Here is a 22807-nt window from a genome sequence, read left to right as displayed (position 1 = left end):
ACATGGTGGAAGGGATGTTTGTATTAACAAAAGGGAAAAACACTGTAGGTAATTACCTAATTATAATGCCCTTGTCCTTAACATCGAAAACATTTTATTTTATGCAATAATTATTAATCTCTCTCCTAATTGGCAAAATGATAGGTACACATACCTAGGTACATGTTTTTTAATCTCGCTTAAGCTTTTTTTCTATTTTTTTACTAAACATAATAATTTTATATACTTAACTATCTTTTAGTCACTACTAATCACTTATTACTGATATGTTTTTTTTGTATTTTTCGGCTTCAACTTTCTACTTGTGACTGCCTTTAAAAAATGTATTTGATTTCTAATAGAGATATTTTAGCTTAACTTTTACGTGTACCTACTGAGACTACAGAAATAAAAGTCACCGCGTCGGTAAAACCTTTTCTAAGAAAGTTTTTGCAAGTTGAACCAAGTTATGAGTTATGACAGTTCTCCAAAAAAATTAAAATACAACCTTTTTTGAGAAAATATAGGCTTTGCAACATATTCGTTTATCTGAAATTAGAACGCTAGCAAAAACGAAGACAGGTTATAGAACTTACTGATTAATACCACAAAAAATAAAACGCAAAAAAAACTGTATTTTTTAAAGTTTGCAATGTATTGCAAATAAAACGAACTTGGCATAGATAGGTGCCCCGTGGTCAATGCCGCGTCATAGGCGGGGCTTTGGCCCCGAGTTTGCACACTATACATTGCGGGTTTGAAAATACTCAATCACTAAAACTACAGGTATATCGGGGTATGATGCAGGGGGCGCTCCGCACACCCGCACGTCTTCCGCGCTCGCCTGCCCCGGGTTAGCGCGGGGTCTGTCCGGGTGTGCGGGGCGTTCCCTCCCCGATTAATATCTCTGCCTGTCGCGAACTATACATATAAGGCGAAAGATTATTGGTACTAGATTGTGTTTAGGTAGTACAATAATAGCGCCTAGCGTTCTAATTACTACACGCTATATAATAATATTAGTATTTTCGTATATATCAAAAAATTCTGTGACTTTTGTTTCTGTTTTAAAGGCTATGTTATAGTAAAAGCCAGTGTTGCTTAAAGCTTTAACTTCCCTGTTGTTTCTAAATTCTAACTAATCTGGCCCTATTGTGCTCTACTTCTCTCTTGAACCACAGACGAATGAAAAAGGTAGACGGAGCCTTCGCGAACTATGATGTTCATTAAAGTGAAGCCAGTTTTTTGTGACACCCAATTGTAGAAAATATTCAAGGATTCATGCCATGCGATGGGCCTTTTTATGATTCACTAAGTAGACAACTTGAGAAAGAAGCTTATTTTCTTCTTAAGTACGTTGTGGAATGTGTGTATGTTTGTCCATGATTTTTTAAACTATGATTAGAAAACTGGTCGTTTTTCTAATTATATTTTCACAAATATTTAAATGAACCTTACAATATTGGAGTATCTTTAGTAAAGTCGAAATATCAATTTGGAGTGATTATAATGGCTAACCAAGACTTTGTATAATCTCTTTTCTATTAATATTGGCTTTCTCGGACAGCTTCATATTCTGGAGCTAATTAACGTCTACCTTTTCTCTCTAGTCTGAGTCTTGGACATGTCGTGGTAACCTTTATACGATTTTCTCTATACTCAAGCAGGCGTTGATTGGCTCAGGAGCCGAATGCGAAACCAGGGTCGATCAGAACGGGAAAGTTGGTAAAATTGGGTGGGACCCGACGTACCGGGACCTCCCGGAGTACCATGCGCCGGAGGACAAGAGGATGCGACCTTTGAGGCTGAGGAAAAAGATTTACGAGTTCTTCACGGCACCCATTACTAAGTTTTGGGCTGATTCGGTGAGTGGTCTTTCTAATTGTATGTATATCTATGTTTCGTAGTTTGAGTAGTAAATTATTCTACTTGTAGAATTCTGATTTTGGTCTTAACGTGGTAGTTGTGTGCTTATTTCATTAAGAATCATATTATTTTAAAATTTCACAAAAGATACACTAAAAAAAATAGTTTTTGCAATTCTTTCTAACGTTGACGTCAAAATGATGTAGGAATTTATTGTAAAGCAAACCAATGAGCATTATCAAGCTTAGCATTATAGCTAGAGTCAAGATAAAGCTGACCAAAAACATGACTAATGCGCTCCCTTTCATTCGTATTCTGACCAATTGCAATGTTGTGACGTAACAATGTGTTGATGATTTACAAACGCCTTTTGCTTCGACAGAACTGCCACTTATTTAACTTTGTCTTGCAGATCGCCTACATATTGTTCCTACTGATGTTTACTTATACAGTATTAGTCAAGATGGACCTGACGCCATCTTGGCCGGAGATATACTCCATATGTTATATACTCACGTTTTTGTGTGAGAAAATTAGGGAAATTATTACGTCCGAGCCTGTTGCTATTAGGTAAGTGCCTACAGTAGGTATAATAAATTGTACTTCTGTAAAACTTCCTCGACCTAGCTTGTCCCGGATTTCACCAGGGTTTGCCTATTTGACCACAAGTTTTAAAACGGGGGATTGCTATTTGACCCCCGAATTCGATAAGTATAGTAAAGTTATCAGTTTTTTTTAATTCATGGTGGTTATCTTAAAATAACCCTCCAAAGCTCAGTGTCTTTTAAATTTGAACTAAAAAGGCTAAACATTTAGTAAGAAAAGATGTTCAGAAATATTCAGTTATATACTGCTAGCATTAATTAATTATTATTGATGCAGCTTTTGCCGTCTATATTTATCCTTAAGTCTGTGACTAAAATTTATTTATAGTACGCGACAGGTCGAGATGGCAATCGGGGTATGAGGCGGGGGGCCCCGCACACTCGCACGTCACCCGCGCTATCCCGCACCGAGTTAGCGCGAAGGCTGTGTGGGTCTACGGGGCGTTCCCACCCCGATTGCCACCTTGACATGTCGTGTACCAAGATAATAATGAAGGTTGGTGACTTAAAATGGTTAGTGCCCACTGAGATTTTTGTCTCTTATCATTGGTATGAGATTACGCAACAGAGAGAGCGCTATAGTAACTTCTTTCCGCGGATAGAGTATAGACGGCTTTGTCGAAGCTCTGTAGGTATATGTATAATGTCATATCCTGACTCTGCGATGTGGTCCCGCAGACATAAGTTCAGCGTGTGGGCATGGAACATGTGGAACACGTACGACGCGGGGTTCATCATCTTCTTCCTGGTGGGGCTCACGCTGCGCCTGCGCGCCGCCTCCATGGACGTGGGCCGAGTGATCTACTGCGTCGATATCATCTATTGGTATTTACGGATCCTCAATATTTTGGGGGTTAACAAGTACTTAGGTAAGTCGAGCACCATATTCCAAGAAGTAAATTCGTTTATTAGTCAAACTCAAACTCAAATTATTTATTCAGAATAGGTAAAATTTTACACTTCCTGATTGTCAAAATTTTTATTTGTATGATGATATAGTGGTGATAATTAAAACGTACTAAAACTAAAGCTACGAGGGTTCCAAACGCGCCCAGGTCTGAGAAGAGCCCAGAACAAACTCAGCCGGGTATTCTTTCGAATTAACCATTTACAACTATCATTTTCGTTGAAAATTTCTGTTGTAGGTATCCTACAATATTGTTATGATTAGACGTTGACAAACATATCTGTTTAGAATAATCTGCCAGCGAAACTGTTAATTTTTGCACTATTTTGCATAAATTCTTACTCTAGTAAAACCTAATTGATGCACAGCTTATTTCTGATTCAGATAAATTATAACAGATAAGTTGAGATGATAAAGAACTTCGTTAACTAGTAGGTATAATAGAACTCTATGCAAACTTTTACAAGTATACAAGTATAATTACTTTAACAAGTTACAAACGTTTTAAAACAGTTTAAGAAGTTTTAGGAACAGTAAAAAAAGCCGAACATTGGGAAAACGCAGAAAAAATTACTAATAGAGACAATGATTTTGTTGGCAGGTCCTCTAGTCACAATGATGGGTAAAATGGTTAAGAATATGATATACTTCGTGGTGCTCTTATTGGTTGTGCTGATGTCGTTCGGAGTCGCGAGGCAAGCTATCTTGTATCCCGACAGAGATGCTAGCTGGTATTTGATTAGAGAGGTAAGTGCTTTGGAAAAATTTAGTTTTGAAAATGAGCTAACATATCATTCAAAATGTTAAAACAATATTCATAAGGTCTTTATTTATTACAATGAAACTTAAAGCTAGCCTTATCTAATCACTGTACAAATCATGCCCGCGTGGAATGGTGCCAGGAATACTGGCTGCATTTCCGCGCCGGACAGCCAGGCTGATCCGTTTAGGAGTAATTTATATTATCATGTAATGTTCCTGATGATATTATAATGATTCAAGAATTTTTGTGCTTAAATGTTTATTTGGATAAAAAATATATATTCTATTAAGACGTAGGTAATATTATATCTATATATCACTAAGTTTTTTCCACTATAAAGTAGCATGGGTTCTTTATACTGAACTGTCACTTTTAATTCCCATCAAATCACATTGAATTAAATGTAGGAACACATTGTAAAAAATCAAATATATCAAGCTAGTTCTTCGGCGGGGGTATGTTATAATTTCATCAATCATATTATTATTAACTACGTAAATTATTATAAGTAATACTTACATATTTGGTTCAATACAATCATAAATTCATAATCTTCTAGTGTTTTCCCATCACCACTAACAAATTACAGGTGTTCTTTCAACCGTACTTCATGCTGTACGGGGAGGTTTTCGCCGAGCAAATGGCGCCCCCTTGCGGGCTGCCGGGGCTCGAGGAGTGCCGCGTGGGCCACTGGGTGCCCCCCGTGGTGATGAGCATATACCTGCTCATAGCTAACATATTGCTAGTCAACCTTCTGATAGCCGTGTTTAATAATATCTTCATCGAAGTAAACGGAGTATCGCACCAGGTTCCAACCTTGACAACTTTAAATTGTAGACGTTGTTTTTGTTCTCCGTAGTTGATTTTTGTTGCGGTTGTTATTACTTTTTTAAATTGATTATGTGGATCATATCGTATTTTATAAATGGATTTTTAATTACCAAATTCTTTATATACAATATGCATATTGGATTTTTTTAAATATAGCATAGCTCTGATTTTGATTTGAAAGGATTGCATAGTATTGTAATCAGTTTTTTTTATTAATAGTAGTTCAACCATTGAACAAAGAATCATATTAAAGTTCAACAAAGACATTTAATTTAATTCTCTACTCAAGCAAACTAATACCTAGACCATTTACAGTATTTTCTTTGTTATTTTTTAACGTTTTCAATTATTTGAAGCAGCAGCTCTAAGTTTGAAACTAATCTCTCAAATCAAATAAAAGGTTTTGATAATAAGTAATCTGAGTTCTATAGTTTACATTTTTAATTTATCGGTATTATATTATTTAAAGGTACACAATACTTAATCTGCGATATGATCCACAGCATAGATATATTATTATCATAATAATTGTTGTACATTAGCTGCCTGCTGCGAGATTTGATTAGCTGTAAATGCTAAATAGATATATGAGAGGGTTAGGGTGGTTCTGTATTTAAGTCTCAGTAGTTAGTATTTTTATTCTTATATTCATTTTGTAGATATTAGGAACGTATATTTTATTATACCTAGTGCCAGTCCGTAATTATTTTTGCTATTATTTTTTAAATAATTTGTTGAGTCACTATTATTGTGATTGTAGTATGCATTTTTATTTATGTATTTTTGTACTATCACATTTGTCTACTATCAAATTATGTTTTTTAGTTTAATTTGTCTCTATCACTTGGGCGTATTTTATATAGTTACTTAATTTTATTTTGGACTTTAATGTTTTTTAAATCCACAGAATTATTATTTCGGTTGTTTTTATAGATATTCTAAGTAGATGTGTACTTTATATTATGTTTGAACGTTTTTAAAAACTGTTCCTAGCCACTTTTTTTTGCTACGTTTTATTCCGTTTCTATTTCTTTGACTCGCACCTATTATTTGTAGATATTCTACCAGCCGTACTTCATGTTGTACGGTGAGGTGTTCGCACCGGATATCGACCCCCCATGCGGCATGGACGTTGGCAACCAGAAGTGTGTAACGGGGCGTTGGATCACCCCCATCGCGATGACGGTGTACCTCCTCGTGGCCAACATCCTTCTTATAAACCTCCTTATTGCAGTCTTTAACAATATATTTAATGAAGTCAATGAAGTCTCGCATCAGGTTTTTTATTTTTTGCTTTTTCTTTTATTTTTGTCGCTTGTAAGCAGTGAACGACAAAGCATAGAAGGCGCTTTTCTTGCAAATATTTGTCATTCGAAAATAAGAGCCTCATATTCGCGTCTGTTTAAATCGCAATAGTGCCATGCAACACTGATCGCTGTCATTCTTCGCTTATTTACAGTGACAGCTACGGAGTTTGCCGCCTACCACGGTAGAGAATTTGTTACGCTGTAATGGAAGGCACGAAATTTTTCTATGCTTTGTCGTTCACTGCTTATAAGGCCTAAGTGATATTTCCTTTATATATGGATACTAACCGCAGTCAGAAGCGAATAAATTTATGTTAAAACCGCATGAATTCAAATGTTGAAGTAACAAATTAGATACTAAATTATCCAACGAATTACACAAAATAGATCGTTGTTTCCGATTATGTCATATTTTCACTGAAATGGATATATACAAAGTACTTACGCTGGAAGAGATGTGGCGTACTAAATGACAGTAATTTTTGTGGCGATTCAAAGCGTGGGGCGTTTCAAATAATTCGCTTCGCCGAGCGTACCGGGAATTAGAGTTGAAACTTTGTGACAAATGGACAGCTGATGTCTCACTAACATTTACCTAGTTCCGAGTATGCTCACTGCTGTTTTAAGCGCCAAAATGGCGAAAATCACGTTGCTTCAAAAACAGGTCAGCAATCGCTAATCCAGCGTACTTGTCTTTTATTAGTAGAGGTCTATTGTATATTTTAGATCCAGACACAAATGCGTTTCCACAAATAGAAGGCTCCAAATTTGTTCCAATTTATATGCAAATCATACATTTTGCTGGAAGCTGTTGTTAAACCATAAAACGTGACAGATCTCATCCATTTGAATTACAACAATACATTACACTGAAGTGTCGCTTTGAGTAATATTCGTGAGCTTTCGGTGTCTAGTTTTAGTAATTTACTTTGGCCAGCTTATTTACCAACTAGTTATTCCCGCGACTTTTTTGTTATATAATAATTTATATTAAGTACATAGCACTCGGGGATAATGTTACTATCTTCTAAAAGCAGCCTATTATTTAAATAATTTTAACGAATTATTGGAATGTGCTCCCAAAACCTACGCGAGGAACATATTATATTCAACTAGTAAAGGTTATCCGAGACTTTTAACCTAAAAAAAACTAACATGACGAAATAAATGATTTAAACGCTCTAATCGTGATTGCTATCACAACATTTATCTACCCAGTTCCACGATCTTAACACCGAAAGTACCTTCATTAATCACCCCAAATCTCGAGAGGAGACTAAAATAATAACCTTCAAAGTACCCGTATAGGTATACAAATTAACTCCAGTTGGCCTCCTAACAACAGATCGTATGACATCGAATGAGTGAAAGATAGATTTTATCAAACTACCTTCATTAGACAAATTAGTAATTTTATATCATTTCCGACAATTTAAACCAAGTTTTAAAAATAACCTTACACTTGATAGATACATTATCCCCGAATTTCACTGATGTGAAAGAATTTTCAGAATCGAATCAGAAAAATCGGAATTTTTAGCATCAAATTTTTTATGCGCTTTAATGTGCAGGTTGAAAAAGATGCAGTCCAAACTGCAATCAGGGTTTTTTGAATACTTTTAAATTAAGTACCTATGTACTTAGTAAATCTCGCCATTTCTTGTTCTAACAAAAAATTCATCTTTAGGTATGGATGTTCCAAAGGTTTACCGTAGTTATGGAATACGAACAGAAGCCTGTGTTGCCGCCTCCCATAATTATTTTCTGTCACATCTACGCTACTTGTAAATGGGTCACCAGGAATGTATCGCACCAAAGATTTCAATACGATAATGGGTTAAAGTTGTTTCTGGAGAAAGAAGACATGGAGAGGTTGTACGATTTTGAGGAGGAGTGTGTAGAAGGATATTTTAGGGAACAAGTAAGAAATTAATTTGTTTTGTTTTAAATCTTTATAGCTGCCCCCCGATTGTGTAAGAAAAACTTATTCATCTTTGATTGGTTGATTCGCTGTTCTGATTTTTCTGCTGATTCGATTTTCACAGCCAATCAAACGGCAGAATTTGTTGACGATAACAACAACGATGAATACGTTTTTCTTACACAATTGGGGATCAGATTCACCGGCTTCAATCATGTCGAATTTCACATATCTATACCGACCTGAATAACTTAAATACTTAATGTACAACGTTAGTTTTAGTTAGCGCAAAAACCGAAACACGAACGAAGTTATAAGCTTGTTGTGTTGAGTTGTTGACATCACAAAAACATGGTCACCCCAAGCAAAACTAATGTGACCGAACGGGACGGCTGGCATCGATCGTGCGCGTTCCCGCTTGCACGGCTCGAATCAGCTGGTGCATGCGGTCATTCAACTAGGTGTCCAAACTTGCAGGATTTTAAAGTATTTTTCGGTCAAAACATAACACGTTTAAAAAATGATTGCAATCGATTCTGTTACTGATTCTGAACAAGCTGCTTTCAGGTTTTGCGTATACAAAAACTAACGTCGTATAATCTATTTTTTTACCTACTCCTAGATAAATAAGCTTTCTAATGGTGGAAGTATTATTCAGATAGGTTTAGTAGTTTCAGAGTTTATCGATTACAAACAAAATGTGTCAAATAACGTTTCATTTATGGAGCCATGTTATTATCATTATCATCGGTCCACTACTGAGTACCTACAGGTCTCCTCTCAGATTGAGAAGGGTTATTATTACGGTAAGGGTATGTTATTATGATTAGTGTTAATTTTCTACTTTTGTTCCAGGAAGTTAAATTATCAAATTCTATAGAGGAAAGGGTAAGAAATACAACAGATAGAGTAGAACATATCACGACCAAAATGGAAGACTTAAATCAAAAAGCTAATTGCCAAATACAATCTATACAGGTAACTATACCCTACTCCATACAAGTAATACTTAATAATAAATGCGAAAGTACCTAACTCTGTCAGTTTGTTACCTTTTCACGTGTAAACCGCTGAACCGATTTCGATAAAATTTGGTCAGGAGAAAACTTGCATACTGGGGACATACTTTTTATTCAGAAAAAAAAAACCGGCCAAAGTTCCGTACTGCAGACGTATTTTTTCAATATTTTGCACGATAAATACATCCTAACTATTATCCATAAAAATAAATAAAAATCTGTTTTAGGATGTACAGGTTTTCCCTTCATATGATACCCCACTTGTTATGGTTATCTTACTTTGAAAATTAAAAATACTGATTATTTGTTCATGAACACATTTAAAAAAAAATTCGTGATGTAACCACAAATTCACGGTTTTCGGATTTATTCCTTTACTTGTGCTTTAAGATCAACCTACCTACCAAATTTCATGATTCTATGGAAAGTACCATATAAATTTTCTTGACAGACACGACGGACAGACAGGCAGACAGACAACAAAATTATCCTATAAGGGTTCCTTTTTCCTTTTGAAGTACGGAAGTCAGAACCCTTGCAAAAAATGCCAAAAGAACAATTCATTCTATCATCATTAACCGAATAAATCGCGAGCCATTGCTATCGCGCCCTCTCAGGAAAGTGCACATCAGGAACAATGAATTAGGGAAGGATATTCTGCCTTTCACGTCAACCCTACTCGGCGCGCGTCGGTCCATTGAACTCCTATTGTTTTATTCAGTGCCACCTTTTGTATTTTTCTGGTTCCTTCTCCACTTTGATTACATGCTTCAACCTGAATTTTTCTCAGTTTTAAAATCGTTCACTGGGTACATTATTATTAACTAGCTGACTCAAATAAAACTTTTGAAAATCGGCGGGGGTGGAATTTCAAATAATCTTGAAATTTTCATCCTCTTTTTAACCCCCTTTTCGCAGTTACGTCCGTTTATCCGTTAAAGAACGGTGGAGGAAAATATCGCTAGGAAACCTGCATGCCTAGAGTTCGATATGCTCGAGTTTGAACTAATTTGATAGATTCTTCTTTTTTGCCCTAACGTCGTGGGCCATGTCTCTAAAAGACATGGCCCACGGTGACTTTTTGTAGCAAAACAGCGCACATATCTTGAACGCGATTCTGAATTGCGACAGTAGCGTTACTGTAGTATCGTGGGCAAAGTGTACACGGGTCAGCGAGCCATCACTAGTATCCAATCCAATCCAATCCATCAGCCTGTTTGCGTCCACTGCTGGACATAGGCCTTTCCAAGAGCACGCCACCAAACACGGTCCTCCGCCTTCCTCATCCAACCGCTCCCCACCACCTTCTTCAGGTCATCGGTCCAGCGGGCGGGGGGTCGTCCTACACTGCGCTTACCGGTACGCGGTCTCCACTCCAGAACACGTCTGCCCCATCGGCCATCGGTTCTGCGACAGACATGACATGCCCATTGCCACTTCAGCCCGCTAATCCTTTGAGCTATGTCGGTCGCTTTTGTTCTTCTGCGTATTTCCTCGTTCCGGATTTTATCCCTGAGAGTGATGCCCAACACAGCTCGCTCCATAGCGCGCTGAGCGACTTTTAGTTTGTGGACGAGGCTAACTGTCAGTGTCCACGTTTCACTAGTAACTCTATCGCAATTATAACTATAAGGATAAGATCCGAAATGAGGAGATCCGCAGAAGAACCAAGGTCACTGACATATCCCAAACTATTAGCAAGCTGAAGTGGCAGTGGGCAGGTCATGCCTTTCTTAAGGCGATGGCCGTTGGAGCCGGAAAGTTCTTGAGTGAAGACCGCGTATAAGCAAGCGTAGTGTGGGACGCCGTCCAGCACGATGGATCGACGATATAAAGAGGCTGGCGCGAAGTGGCTGGATGAGGAAGGCTGATGACCGGGTGTGGTGGCGCTCTTTAGGAAAGGTCTATGTCCAACAGTGGACGTCCACAGGCTGATGATGATGATGATTATAACTATATAACTGATCTTTTTGCGGCTGTATCGCTACCAAAAGTCGCGGTGAGCGATCTCTCTAAAAGCTTTAGGTATTTGACGGGATACATTTTTGAAATGGAACTGAGGTCTGACCTCAGACAAAGGAAACGTATCTTTACAAAATTGCTTTCTCCTATTCTGTCGTATAAAACGCTTTCCTGTCCGTTACAGTAATTTTTGCGGTTCATCTAACCTCTCCTCAGTGTCATAGTATGAACCCTACTACTCTACGTTAGACGTATGATCTTTCATATTTTAGCATTTAAACATAACGTATTTTTATTTTTATAACTTTCATATTTTTTTTTATTCATCACGACTATTTTATCAACTTTTCTCATAGAAATATTACGTATAAATTAGAAATCCATACTTCCATACTAATATTATAAATTCGAAAGTGTGTCTGTCTGTCTGTCTGCTAGCTTTTCACGGCCCATCCGTTCAACAGATTTTGACGAAATTTGGCACAGAGATAGCTTGCATGCCGGGGAAGGACATAGGCTACTTTTCATCCCGGAAAATTTAAGAGTTCCCACGGGATTTTTAAATACCTAAACCCACACGAATGAAGTCGCGGGCATCATCTAGTATTATCTAAATATTCCAACTAAACCCCACCGTTATGTGGTTATGAATGCTGATAAAAAAATTACAGGCATAGGGGGTACACTGTATAAAATTCTTGAGCATGTTTTGGAACCGAACCCCTTATAGGTAGTTCTTGAATAAACCACATCCAAAGTTTTCGCCAAAAAAAATCGAACACAACACTGGTTCTTTGAGTCTTCCTCGTGTTTTGTTTTCACTATACCAATTGCAACCGTATGTCAAAGTATATAAAGCTGAGTTTAAGTTAAAAGTAACGGCTCCACTCTGTCTGTTAGCATCAGCCCTAATAGTAGTAGTAATAGCACAGTAATAGGCTGTTCATTTTTCAGAGTGTAGAATTTAGGTTACGCAAGTTAGAAGACGTAGCGGAGCAAACTATGAACCACCTCGCTGTGATACACCGGTTCATGGCCACACACCCGTCGCTGGTCAACCGAGGCTCCACCGACACTCTGGGACCTCCTCCGCCGAGCTTCGCGACTGGAGGTCCAAGGCTTCGGACGGCCAGTGATAGGTCTGAGGTGAGTTGTCATGACCTAAATAAATAAATATTCTTTTATTTGGAAAAAATAAAGAAAATACAGTACACAACACAAAACATACAGACAACAATAAAGATCACGAAAATTTAATCCTAAACCCACGGCTTTCCATGCGTAGTACGTGTATAATAATAATGGTGGCGATCAGATAATGTATAGTACGCGACAGGTCGAGATGACAATCGGGAGGGAACGCCCCGCACACCCACACAGCCTGCGCGCTAACCCGGTGTGGACGAGCACGGGTGACGTGCGGGTAAACGTGGCGTCCCCCCACCTCATACCCCGATTGCCATCTCGACATATCGGATAATGTAGAGACGCTGTCATATTGATATTGTGATGTTCCAATGTTTACTTTGCAATGTGTTATTTGTTGCTAACACAACATCTCTTTTTGGTTCAAGAGCTTGAAGGAAATTTTGAAAAGGTGCTTGAAAGTATGGAGGTTCTTCTCTTATAAATTAAGATGATACTGGCTATACTCACGTGGTTAGTCTACGTAAGCCCGACTAGTTTCGAACCCATCCGGGGTCCTTTTTCACAGAGTCGCCGGAGCCGGAATCTAAATAATAAAAGGAAAAGCTGACTCACTGACTGATCTATCAACGCACAGCTCAAACTACTGGACGGATTGAGCTGATATTTGGCATGCAGATATCTATTATGATGTAGACATCTGCTAAGAAAGGATTTTTTAAAATTCAATCCCTAAAGGTGTAAAATAGGGGTTTGAAATTTGTTTATTCCACGGGAACGAAGTCACGGGCACATGCTAGTATTTTATAGTGGAAATCACTCACGATACTTTAAAGTAATTCTTCTGTGGTTGATAGACTAAACTATCCAGCATATTACGGTGGGTTGTAGTGATTTCTAAAACTTCGAGCTGGTTATGATAAAAATTATAAAAACTGAGATGAAAGACTGATATTGAAAGTGTAAATACACTAAGTAAGTAACTAAGTAAGTAAGTGTAAGTGTAAATTAAATATTAGTTTAATAATAGTAAATATTAAAAGAAAAGTGGCAAGTATTTTTACCGGTACCTAGTACCTACTACTACTAGTAGATATTACTAAAGTCGGAGTTATTTCCCTGACGGTAACTAAACTTTCAGCTTTTTCAATCACCTCTTCAAAATGTTCCACGGGCTCTCGTACTATTTGCTCGTTGTTCAAGCATGGTTACATTTAACAATTAACAATGTTATATGTTTGTTGCAACTTTGTTGTTTATTTCCTTCATGTTTACGTGTTTGAATGGTTTTCCAGATTTTTGTTTGTGTTTTTTTATTTGTTATTGGAATTCCGTTCGTACTTTACGCAATTTGTGATCTGTTTTTTCGGGCATAATTCCATTTCAGGTATCAAAATCCCATCTGCAGTGTTCCTTTAAAATTATTATAGTGATAAGTATTTTTACTAAGTTTAGATAGATAGAAATTTAATTAGGTTATTATGGATCCGGTATAGTCACATGATGATTAAAAGCTGATCCCAAAAAAAAGTTCAGAAAAAAAAACAAATATCTCGTTATTCTTACAACTCAGTTCTGTAGCTCTTCAGAAGTACCTTTTTTCCTCGAAATAAAACCTTTTTCTGTTATAATATAAACCTCGGAAGTGTTCCGCTGGGTCCTCATTAAAATGCAAATTAAGAAATTTCGCTTTTGAACATTACAACACTGTTTCTTTGTTGAACCAGGCCAAATAGACTTTCCTCTCTCTCTTAAATAAACACCAGGTATCTTATTTACACCAAAATAAATGTCATCATCATCATCATCAACAACCGATAGATGTTCACTGCTGGACATAGGTTTTTTTAGGGACTTCCACGCGCCACGGGGCTCTTCTAACGCTGCGCTTTCCGGTGCGAGGTCGCCATTCCAGCACTATAGGACCCCAACTCAATCGGTTTTGGTATCTGTAGTCTATTATGTAATTTTTGTAATACATATAATTACATTTCAAAAAAAGCGGTGACAGCCTAGTGGTTAAAACGTCAGTCTCCTATGCAGGAGGTCCAAGGTAATTTAAAATTGATAGGTAAATTAACGTTTTTTTTTTAGATTTAAGTTTATTAATAGTTTATATATGTCATTATTATTACATTTAAAATATAATATTTTGAATAATTTAAATAGTTTACGTGAACGTGTCAAAAAAAACAATTTTTGTAACAAAAAATGAAACTGATTAAATCTCATGCCAATCAACTAAAATATCAAGTTTCCAAAGCAATACTGGTATTAAATCTGAGCTTCGAACATGGATTTTTTTTCTCGTTACGTTTAATAAAACAAATCAAAGAGAAGTAAAATCACAAGAATCCCCGAACACAGATCACAAATTGTGTACTAGATGTGCCTTCGTAAAGCCTATTACACACTGCGACACCTAATAGAAAAGCCCTGTTTCAAAATACTATTTACATCTAATATATTTAGGAAATATTATAAATGATTAAGACAATAAAAATTCTAATAAAAAAGTTTATTTCAAAATTCTAAATTTTTGAACATTTGACAAGTATCGTCAAAAAGGTCATGGTTTAATAAGCAAGTGTCGTAGTTTGTACCTTGCTTTACCGTAAGATCACACACGTTAGACAAGAATAAGATCAAATCAAGTTCATTAAAAAGCAAATCTGCGGGAGTTCAAATCTGGAAAACGTAGGAATTTTGTCGTGGTATTACCGTAAAAGTACACAAGTAACAGTGTTATTAGTACTAGTTTGTATTTCTCGAGATGCCTAAACGTTATCGAGATATGTGAACGCGTGCTAAGCCTACCGGGCTATAAAGTTTTGGAACAGTAAACCTAGTGTGATCTTACGTATATCATGGTCGCGGCAGGTGCTGTCGGACAGCGACACGGGTGCAGTGGCGCGTTTCGTGGTGCGCCCGGTGAAGGAGGAGGACGAGCACGCCTCGCAGGCCTCCGAAGTAAGCCCCTTCCAGCTGATCATATTCCGCGTTTTATTGCCTATAAAGACTTTTCAGTGTCCTGTACCCGAACCCGAAGGGTGCTAACGGGATACTTTTACTAAGCCTCCGCTGTCCGTCCTTGTGTCTATAGCGGGCTGTATCTCATGAACCGTAATAGGTAGAGAGTTCAAATTTTCATATTCTATTGCTGCTATAATAACAAATAATAAAACCACCATTCCATCTCAGTTAAAAGGTAGGCCTACAATAATGATTTGTTTTTGTTGACGGTACTATGATTGATCTATTTACTTATTTTTTTTCTTTCTTGCATCTATAAGGGGACGATTGTGGAGACAGTAAGTCAATATAATAAGTCATTTGACGACAAGTTTGGCTTAAACAGCTTGAAACACAAAATGGTAAACATATTTTGTCAAAGCACAGTAGGTATTCTGCAAGGGACATATCTAGAACCCATTTTATTTATGCTTTATATTGCACTACTATTTGAACTTTGATATGATATGTGATATTAAATATAGAGAGACATTCGTCTAAAATTAGATTTTGAGTTGAAATTCAAGAAACAAAAGAAATCTTATACAATTGTTATTAAAGAAACACATAAACTGTAATTTACTTTAAGAATTAGAAAATCATTTTTTTTTGTTATTAAAAACAACGTCAATAAAACGCGGAAATTTTAGTAATTTTGATTAATAGTAAAATTACTTATTAGTGTCTAATAGTAAAACGCTTCCTGTCGTGCGTGAGATGGCACCGATATATACTTATGTTCTTATTTGTTTCATTTTATCCATAAACTTCTTCAATACTTTGCTTCTCATAAATCTTATTTACTTCACTTTTCCTGTGTTTTCTTATATAATTACATGTATATTTTTTATTACTCATAAATACATTTTTAATATTTGTGCCATCGTGTTTGTTTAAGTCTTTTACTCACGACTCTGCATGTCGATTTAGGGTGAAAAAGTGGGGAGGATTCTAGATTACCTCCTAAACATGTCGTGTGTAGGATCATTGTAGGTCGGATCCTCGATCGGCCTAACCGACAATCGTGTCCTAAATCGGCCCTGCCGCATGGTCGTGAGTAGAATTTACTACTTACGTCTGTTTAGTGGATTTTGATGACACAGTGCAACCAAACGATAAACCAGTTTGATTAATGAGAGATGATATGATCATGTAATCTTACAATATCATTAATCTGTTGGTTATTGATGGTTGGTTGGTGATGGATTATTGTGATACTCTCTAAAATTTGGATGATCTGTAATACCAAAGTTTATTAAACTAGGTGTAGGTAATTCAAGTTTGACTTAAGTAAATGTCGACTACCGTTTAACCCTTAACACTAATTTTTGATTACCTAGTTCTTATTTAAAATTGAAACATGCTTATTTCAAATTCAATTTGCTGTAAGCAGTTAATGGTACTGATTCTGAGCACAATTTAATTTTAGAGTATTCGCATCCTCTTCTTACTAATGTAATATGAAAAGGACAGACACAGTTTGACAGTTTTAAATTTAATTTAGAGCTGTCTTTAGCTGCCAGCCGCGAGCCTTTTGTTTAAATTTGTAGCGCACGCTAAAATTTAGTCTTTAAATGTAAAACTTATGTTCCGTCTTTTTTTGGCAATATTAAAAAGAAAAAGATACAGGTAGTCTAAATTTAGTTTAGAGAAAAACAACAGAATCAGCGCCATTATAATATGATAGTAATAGTTCTTGCATTTCACGAGTGCGCGTAGCTTTTCCTTGTGTTTAATTCGTATCTGTATAAGTAAAGTAAAGCAAATGTGCATGTTTGCGAGCGCTTGCTCGCGTCTGACGTAACCACAAGTAAAGTTCCCGCGCTGTTAAATTGCAAGGACTATACTAAAAAACCTTTGCTATTAACATAGGACGAGTTACCTCATTCCGGGCCTGAAGCCGGGCCTGAAAAGGAGGCAGAAGCGGACTCCATATCAACGTCATCAGGAGGAAGCGTGGCCGGCCCTGATGTGACGGTCATCAGACCAACAGCACCTGTCACTCCCGCCAGGCAGAGGTCTTCTGACAGCAATAGGACTGAGCCCAGCGATGAGAAGAAAGGTACAGGCGATGTAGATTTGATAGTTCTGGAACTTGAGTAATCTTAAATTTCAATAGAAAATTTTAAAATGTGATAAGAATTTCTAGCGATTAAAGAAAAAAAGCGAAATTTAATTCCTACAAGAACTTCTAATTGCTGTAAAAATTACAATAAGCAAAATTTGAGACAATTTTTTGTCAACTCTAAATTTAACTAGAGAGAAAATTCTAAACTCTCCGTTCAATGGTTAAAATATTAAGATAAGATTGAGATTGAGTTAATAATAAAATAACAGATAAATTAAAAAAATTATAAGTTATATTATCTATACGAGATCAAGTCTAGATTTCGATTAACAAAATGTACTTTAAAATAAGATGTAAGTTAGAATTGTATATATAAATAGAATTGTAGAATAAGATAGAGTACAATAAGGCTGACATACATAAATGTAAAAGCCTGTTAATAAAAGATTAAAAAAAGAAATAAGATGCAAATATAAAAACGTATTCTCAAATTCTAAGGACTAAAAAAGACAATTGAACTATAAGTTTTAAAACAATATAGTGTCATCAACGGCCGACGATGCGTTTCTACCAGAAGTTCGTGAGGTACCTTCCGATATGCACAGCCTCCGTCCTCGGACCACTTCCGCAGGGACCCGACGAACAGCCAACGCCAGACGGTAAGACAACACTTCTCTTTTTCAAATGGCGGTAATATAAGCTGATATAGAGCAAAGCTTAAGGCTCGGTTTACACTGCGGTTCTACTCCGGTTTACTTATTTTACATAGTAAAAAAAAATTGATGGAAAATCGAACGCTATATAATAAGAATCTGACACAATTTTTTCATAAAGCCCGGAGAGTAGTAGAGATTTTTTTGCAATCTAGGCCTTTTTGTTTCAAAAACAACCACAAAGACGTAAACGGAGTGGAATCGACTACGTGTAGACCTTAGTCAAAAAAATTAGAAGAGCATTCTCATTGAAAGTATAAGATAAAGAGAGCTTAAATTAATGTTAGGCACCAGCATCAGGCAAATTGCAGAATTAATCACCACTAAGTATATTGTAAAAACAAGTAGATTATATCGAAAACAGCAATATCACAAATTACTACAGTTGAAAGTATAAAAAATTGGAACAGAAAAAACAGTAGTTGACAAAATCCATTTATTGCTTCATACATAGGATAGATACATTCATCTCGTAAATTTTATTTTGTAGCATGTCAGCCACTTTGTTATTACGCTCATGTTATTTCCTAAAAAAGACAAATAGTTCATTTTGTTATTCACTCACGGTATTGGCGTACAGCGGTCGTTCGCGAAAACTAAATTTATCATCGCCATGATTGATTTAATTTTATTTTTTGTTACTTTCTTGCATCTGTTAGGAGACGGTTGTGGAAACAGTAAGTCAAATAGTCATTTGGCGAATGGCTTTGCTTATAAATATAGCGATGTAGATGAGTAGTTCTTGAGCACATTATTTTAATGTTTTAATTATAATAATATGTACAAATCATACTTTATCAGTAGCTTATTATTATATTGTACACACATGCTCATTTGTTTCGACTTGATGTATTTTATTATTTACATTAACACACGCACTTTTATTTATATTCACTTACACACACACAATTATTATCACGTCACCTTTACATTAGCGATTGAAGTTTGATTTATTAAAACACTTGTATGATTATGTCGTATTTTATTGTGACTATATGAAATTAAAAAATATCTTTAAAATAAACTTTTCTTGGTCTTGATTATAAATAAACTTGGTATAATACTGTCTACTTATAAGAATGCAATTTTACTTCTCATAGTACTTTCTTCGAACTTTAACTACCTACCTATTTCTCTCTAAATAAACTATATCGATTTCTTTTAAGTACTCTATGTTAAAATTAATCAGTAAATTGAAAGTTAATATTGTTGATTTTTGCATTTGTAACAATGTAACTAAGTATCTACTACTTATAGTTAGCAAAATAATATTTTTATTAATAAAAGGTAAGAACATGGGTAAATTGTAAAACATCGAATACTTGCTCACTTTTATGACTTTATACATTTTACACCACAGCAATTTTACTACCATGGTCGACTCGGGTATATTAAAGCTAAACCAAAGTTATGTTCAGCGCATCTGTTCCTTTCTATTATAAGTTAATCTAAAAAGTGCACCCTTTTTACACGACTGTGCAACGCGAAGAATGTTACAGTACGTGGCAGAAAGTAATGAACATCGACCCTTAGAACTAGATAGGAGATTTGTAGAGCATTGTGTCTGTCGTTGAGACCGACAAAACGTCATTTATATAGTACTATGAGTGCCAGAGACAACGCTTTACAAAGCCGAAATGTCCGTTCTAAACGCCGATGTACATTATTTTCGACAGCATACTGTATGTGTTCATCTGTCTATAATGTTTGATCTTTTGCGGCACTAGTTGTTTTCTTTTTGCTAAGTATGCCCGAATTGACTTATAGGTACCTACGTAAGAAAAAATATTTTCTTCTTTCTTACGGAATCATAAATTATAATATCTAAAATCTTTTGACACATTTCTTCTTTGATCAAACATTTATTTTCGTAAACACATATTATCATTTTTGATCTTGCCAATAATAATAATTCGCTGAATATTACACAGTGGTACCAAAAACAAAGTTACTAAATACCTTACACAATATTTCTATTTGCTTTAAACTACTTATATCATACAATGCTTCGCAACAGCCACAAGTCTATGTCATCTCAAACTTTACAGAAACACTTATCTTCCAAAAAACACTTTATTCCTTTATTCGTAAAAAAATGAGACGTGCTATAAACCTATCGTTATCTTTTAATATTTACTGCAATTGGCTCCATCTATATGTTTTCGATTAATCTAAGGCCAAATAAAAAAAATCATGTCCATATTTATTACTGGGGCCGTGTAGCCAAGAAAAAATGTTGGTCCGACTAAAATCACCTTCCCTATCATTATTAACTTTACTTGGCACGATTTCGCTCAGTGTGTGCCCGAACGAAATCGTTACTTTATATTATATTCTTGGCATTCATAGTACGAGGTTTGTATGACGTTTCAAATTTTGTGAAGAAGGAGCCTTATAAATGAGTAGGTTTTGCTGGTACATAAGTTAATAAAATGGTATATTCCGCAGACGTTCTGAAGGCGGCAATGACTGTGGTATGGGTGGGCATTACTCGGCCCAACATCTGGCTCCGAGGAGACAGCACAGTCAAACCCACTCCGAGCCTGACAACTCTGCTGTAGATGCGTGCTCTTTACAAAACTCAGTTACAGGTATGTACACCAAAAAGGTTTCACTTTTATCCACGTAAAATCTGTCTATATAATTTCTTTAGTCTGAGTTCCTATTGAAAAGCGTGTATAAGTCCCGCAAATTGCGTGGCTGCCATTTTAGTGACGCCAGCACTAGACTGAAGTTTCGAGCTGATGGTATACTTTTATTTCGGCATGACGTCAAAATGACGTCTTTTCGATGTTAATGAGACATGGTTCCAGCGCAATAGCAATTTGCGGGACTTATATTACTTTATCTAACTATTTACATAATATTATATGAAAATGCTAATATTTTTTATAGTACTTCATCGGAGTTTTAGTTTTTTAAACTTTAATATAAATAATCTTCTTTTTGAAAAGGAAAATCTCCAGCCATCCTTAATAAAACCCCCGGAAGTCATTCCACTTCTGAACTGCAAAACTTTCTCGTCTAAGCCAAACATAATTTTCTATTAGGTAAACCAGAGTCTTAGAAAGTGGACTAAAACTCAAATAACTTAGTATAAAAGTTCGCAGCGCCGAGTTTTCCATTTTCACAAAACATATAAATATAAACAACTTAACCTCCAATCCGGGTTTATTAGTCTTGGGATGACCCTAATATGAATCAAACGCAGTTCCGATGTCCACAGTCTTATATTCAGGTACACTTGTAACATCCACTTAGTTTATATCTAGCTTAATTAATCACCTAGTACTTATATCTCGCTTAATTACTTTTATATCGTCCATCTTTTTTCTCTCGCTGCGTCCGTCCGACGCCGCTACCACTGTCACACCTCCACTCACGGGTGACAGATGGCAGGTTTTCTGTGTTGCCTACAGTCGTCCATCCTGCTCCAGATATGTCCTCATATCTGACCACTCGGCCTTCCAACCGAGGGTAATGCCCTCATACCCATAACTCAATAGGAGCAACATAGAATACCTTAACAGTCCTATATTATAATTAATATGATTAGTATAATAATTCCTCTAACAGATCAAAGCTAACATTGTTAGATTTAACAAGTGCACAAAACAAGTGCCAATGAGACCTACAAAATACTGGTATCAATAATCATTATGTACATTGCAATCAACATCTTTAAGTCTAATTCTTATAAATACACAACAAATCACACTGAGATAAGTAAATAGTAAATACTATAAGTCATTCTGATTTAAGCTTGATATTAAGAAAATTGTATGATCTAGTTATTGTTAGTGATATACGTATACAACCAATTCACAATAGTATAATCAAATATTGAAATCAACACAATTTATGTTAATACTTAATACAAGGAAATTATAGTGAAATCAATAATTTTATTTTTAAATATTATTATGAACTACATATTCTTCAAGTTTGTATTTGTATTTAGTAATACGTGAATAAATATTTGCATGGCAAATGTGGCAATACTAATTATGAGAATTATAAAACATCTTTGGTAATTTGCATTTAAAGCGAATAAAATATAATCAACCTTAAACAAAACAACAACGAGGAAAGAAAAGAAGGATAGTGAATTATCACCAACTTAAATTCTGAGTGCTAAGTACTCTATGATTTTAAACAATGTCACTATCAGTTTTCAATTAAAGTAAGTTTGTTTGCCCTTTCCTTCTTACCACTGTAATGACATGAATTCTAATCCTACATAATGCTCTAATGCAACACAAATTACAATATTTTCACTAGTATATACATTTTAAGAGATATGGTAAGAGTTGTTGGATCCCATTGACCATTACTAACACTTTATACAAAATTAATCACAAAGTTTTACAATATACTAATGAACCTAACTACTTCTGTAGACTTCATAATTTCTTTAAACTTAAAAATAAATTAAAAGAATATCTTATAATCCAATGTTCTCATACAATTGATGAATATTTGATATGAGTTGACCTTGATTATAATGTTTTTGTAGTGTTTCATGCATTACCAATTTGATTATCGTGAATTGACATTTAATTATTCTCAAGTGGTACCTACTGATTGACACCGTTGAAAAAAATAAAATAAAAAAAATATATATATCTATTACAATATAAGTATGTAACGTAAAACAAATAATAAGAAAACAATATGCCAATCTTTAATTGCATATATGTAGTATTAT

The 22807-nt window shown here is 35.6% G+C and overlaps 1 protein-coding gene across 15 annotated transcripts in view; it reads left to right on the top strand.

Moving 5' to 3' along the window:
• The window catches only part of Trpm (transient receptor potential cation channel, subfamily M), a 215297-nt gene that overhangs the window by 172320 nt on the left and 20170 nt on the right, over positions 1 to 22807 (top strand). For 5 of the 15 annotated variants that reach the window (XM_069505411.1, XM_069505406.1, XM_069505410.1 and 2 more), the window contains 13 exons: positions 1644 to 1844; positions 2258 to 2415; positions 3129 to 3319; positions 3959 to 4104; positions 6008 to 6229; positions 7946 to 8179; positions 9035 to 9157; positions 12115 to 12306; positions 15187 to 15276; positions 17191 to 17380; positions 17928 to 18045; positions 18759 to 18776; positions 20548 to 20690. In XM_069505411.1, coding sequence (XP_069361512.1) covers positions 1644 to 1844; positions 2258 to 2415; positions 3129 to 3319; positions 3959 to 4104; positions 6008 to 6229; positions 7946 to 8179; positions 9035 to 9157; positions 12115 to 12306; positions 15187 to 15276; positions 17191 to 17380; positions 17928 to 18045; positions 18759 to 18776; positions 20548 to 20690 — 2026 coding nt within the window. Of the gene's footprint in view, positions 1 to 1643; positions 1845 to 2257; positions 2416 to 3128; positions 3320 to 3958; positions 4105 to 4709; positions 4929 to 6007; positions 6230 to 7945; positions 8180 to 9034; positions 9158 to 12114; positions 12307 to 15186; positions 15277 to 15599; positions 15618 to 17190; positions 17381 to 17927; positions 18046 to 18758; positions 18777 to 20547; positions 20691 to 22807 lie in introns of all 15 variants that reach the window. The other 10 variants (XM_069505404.1, XM_069505397.1, XM_069505409.1 and 7 more) reach the window with 6 other exon arrangements.

The sequence above is a fragment of the Maniola hyperantus genome, chromosome 20 (assembly GCF_902806685.2).
Source record: "Maniola hyperantus chromosome 20, iAphHyp1.2, whole genome shotgun sequence".
NCBI lineage: Eukaryota > Metazoa > Arthropoda > Insecta > Lepidoptera > Nymphalidae > Maniola > Maniola hyperantus.
The sequence above is the reverse complement of the archived record's forward strand: the minus strand, read 5'-3'. Positions and strand labels throughout refer to the sequence as shown.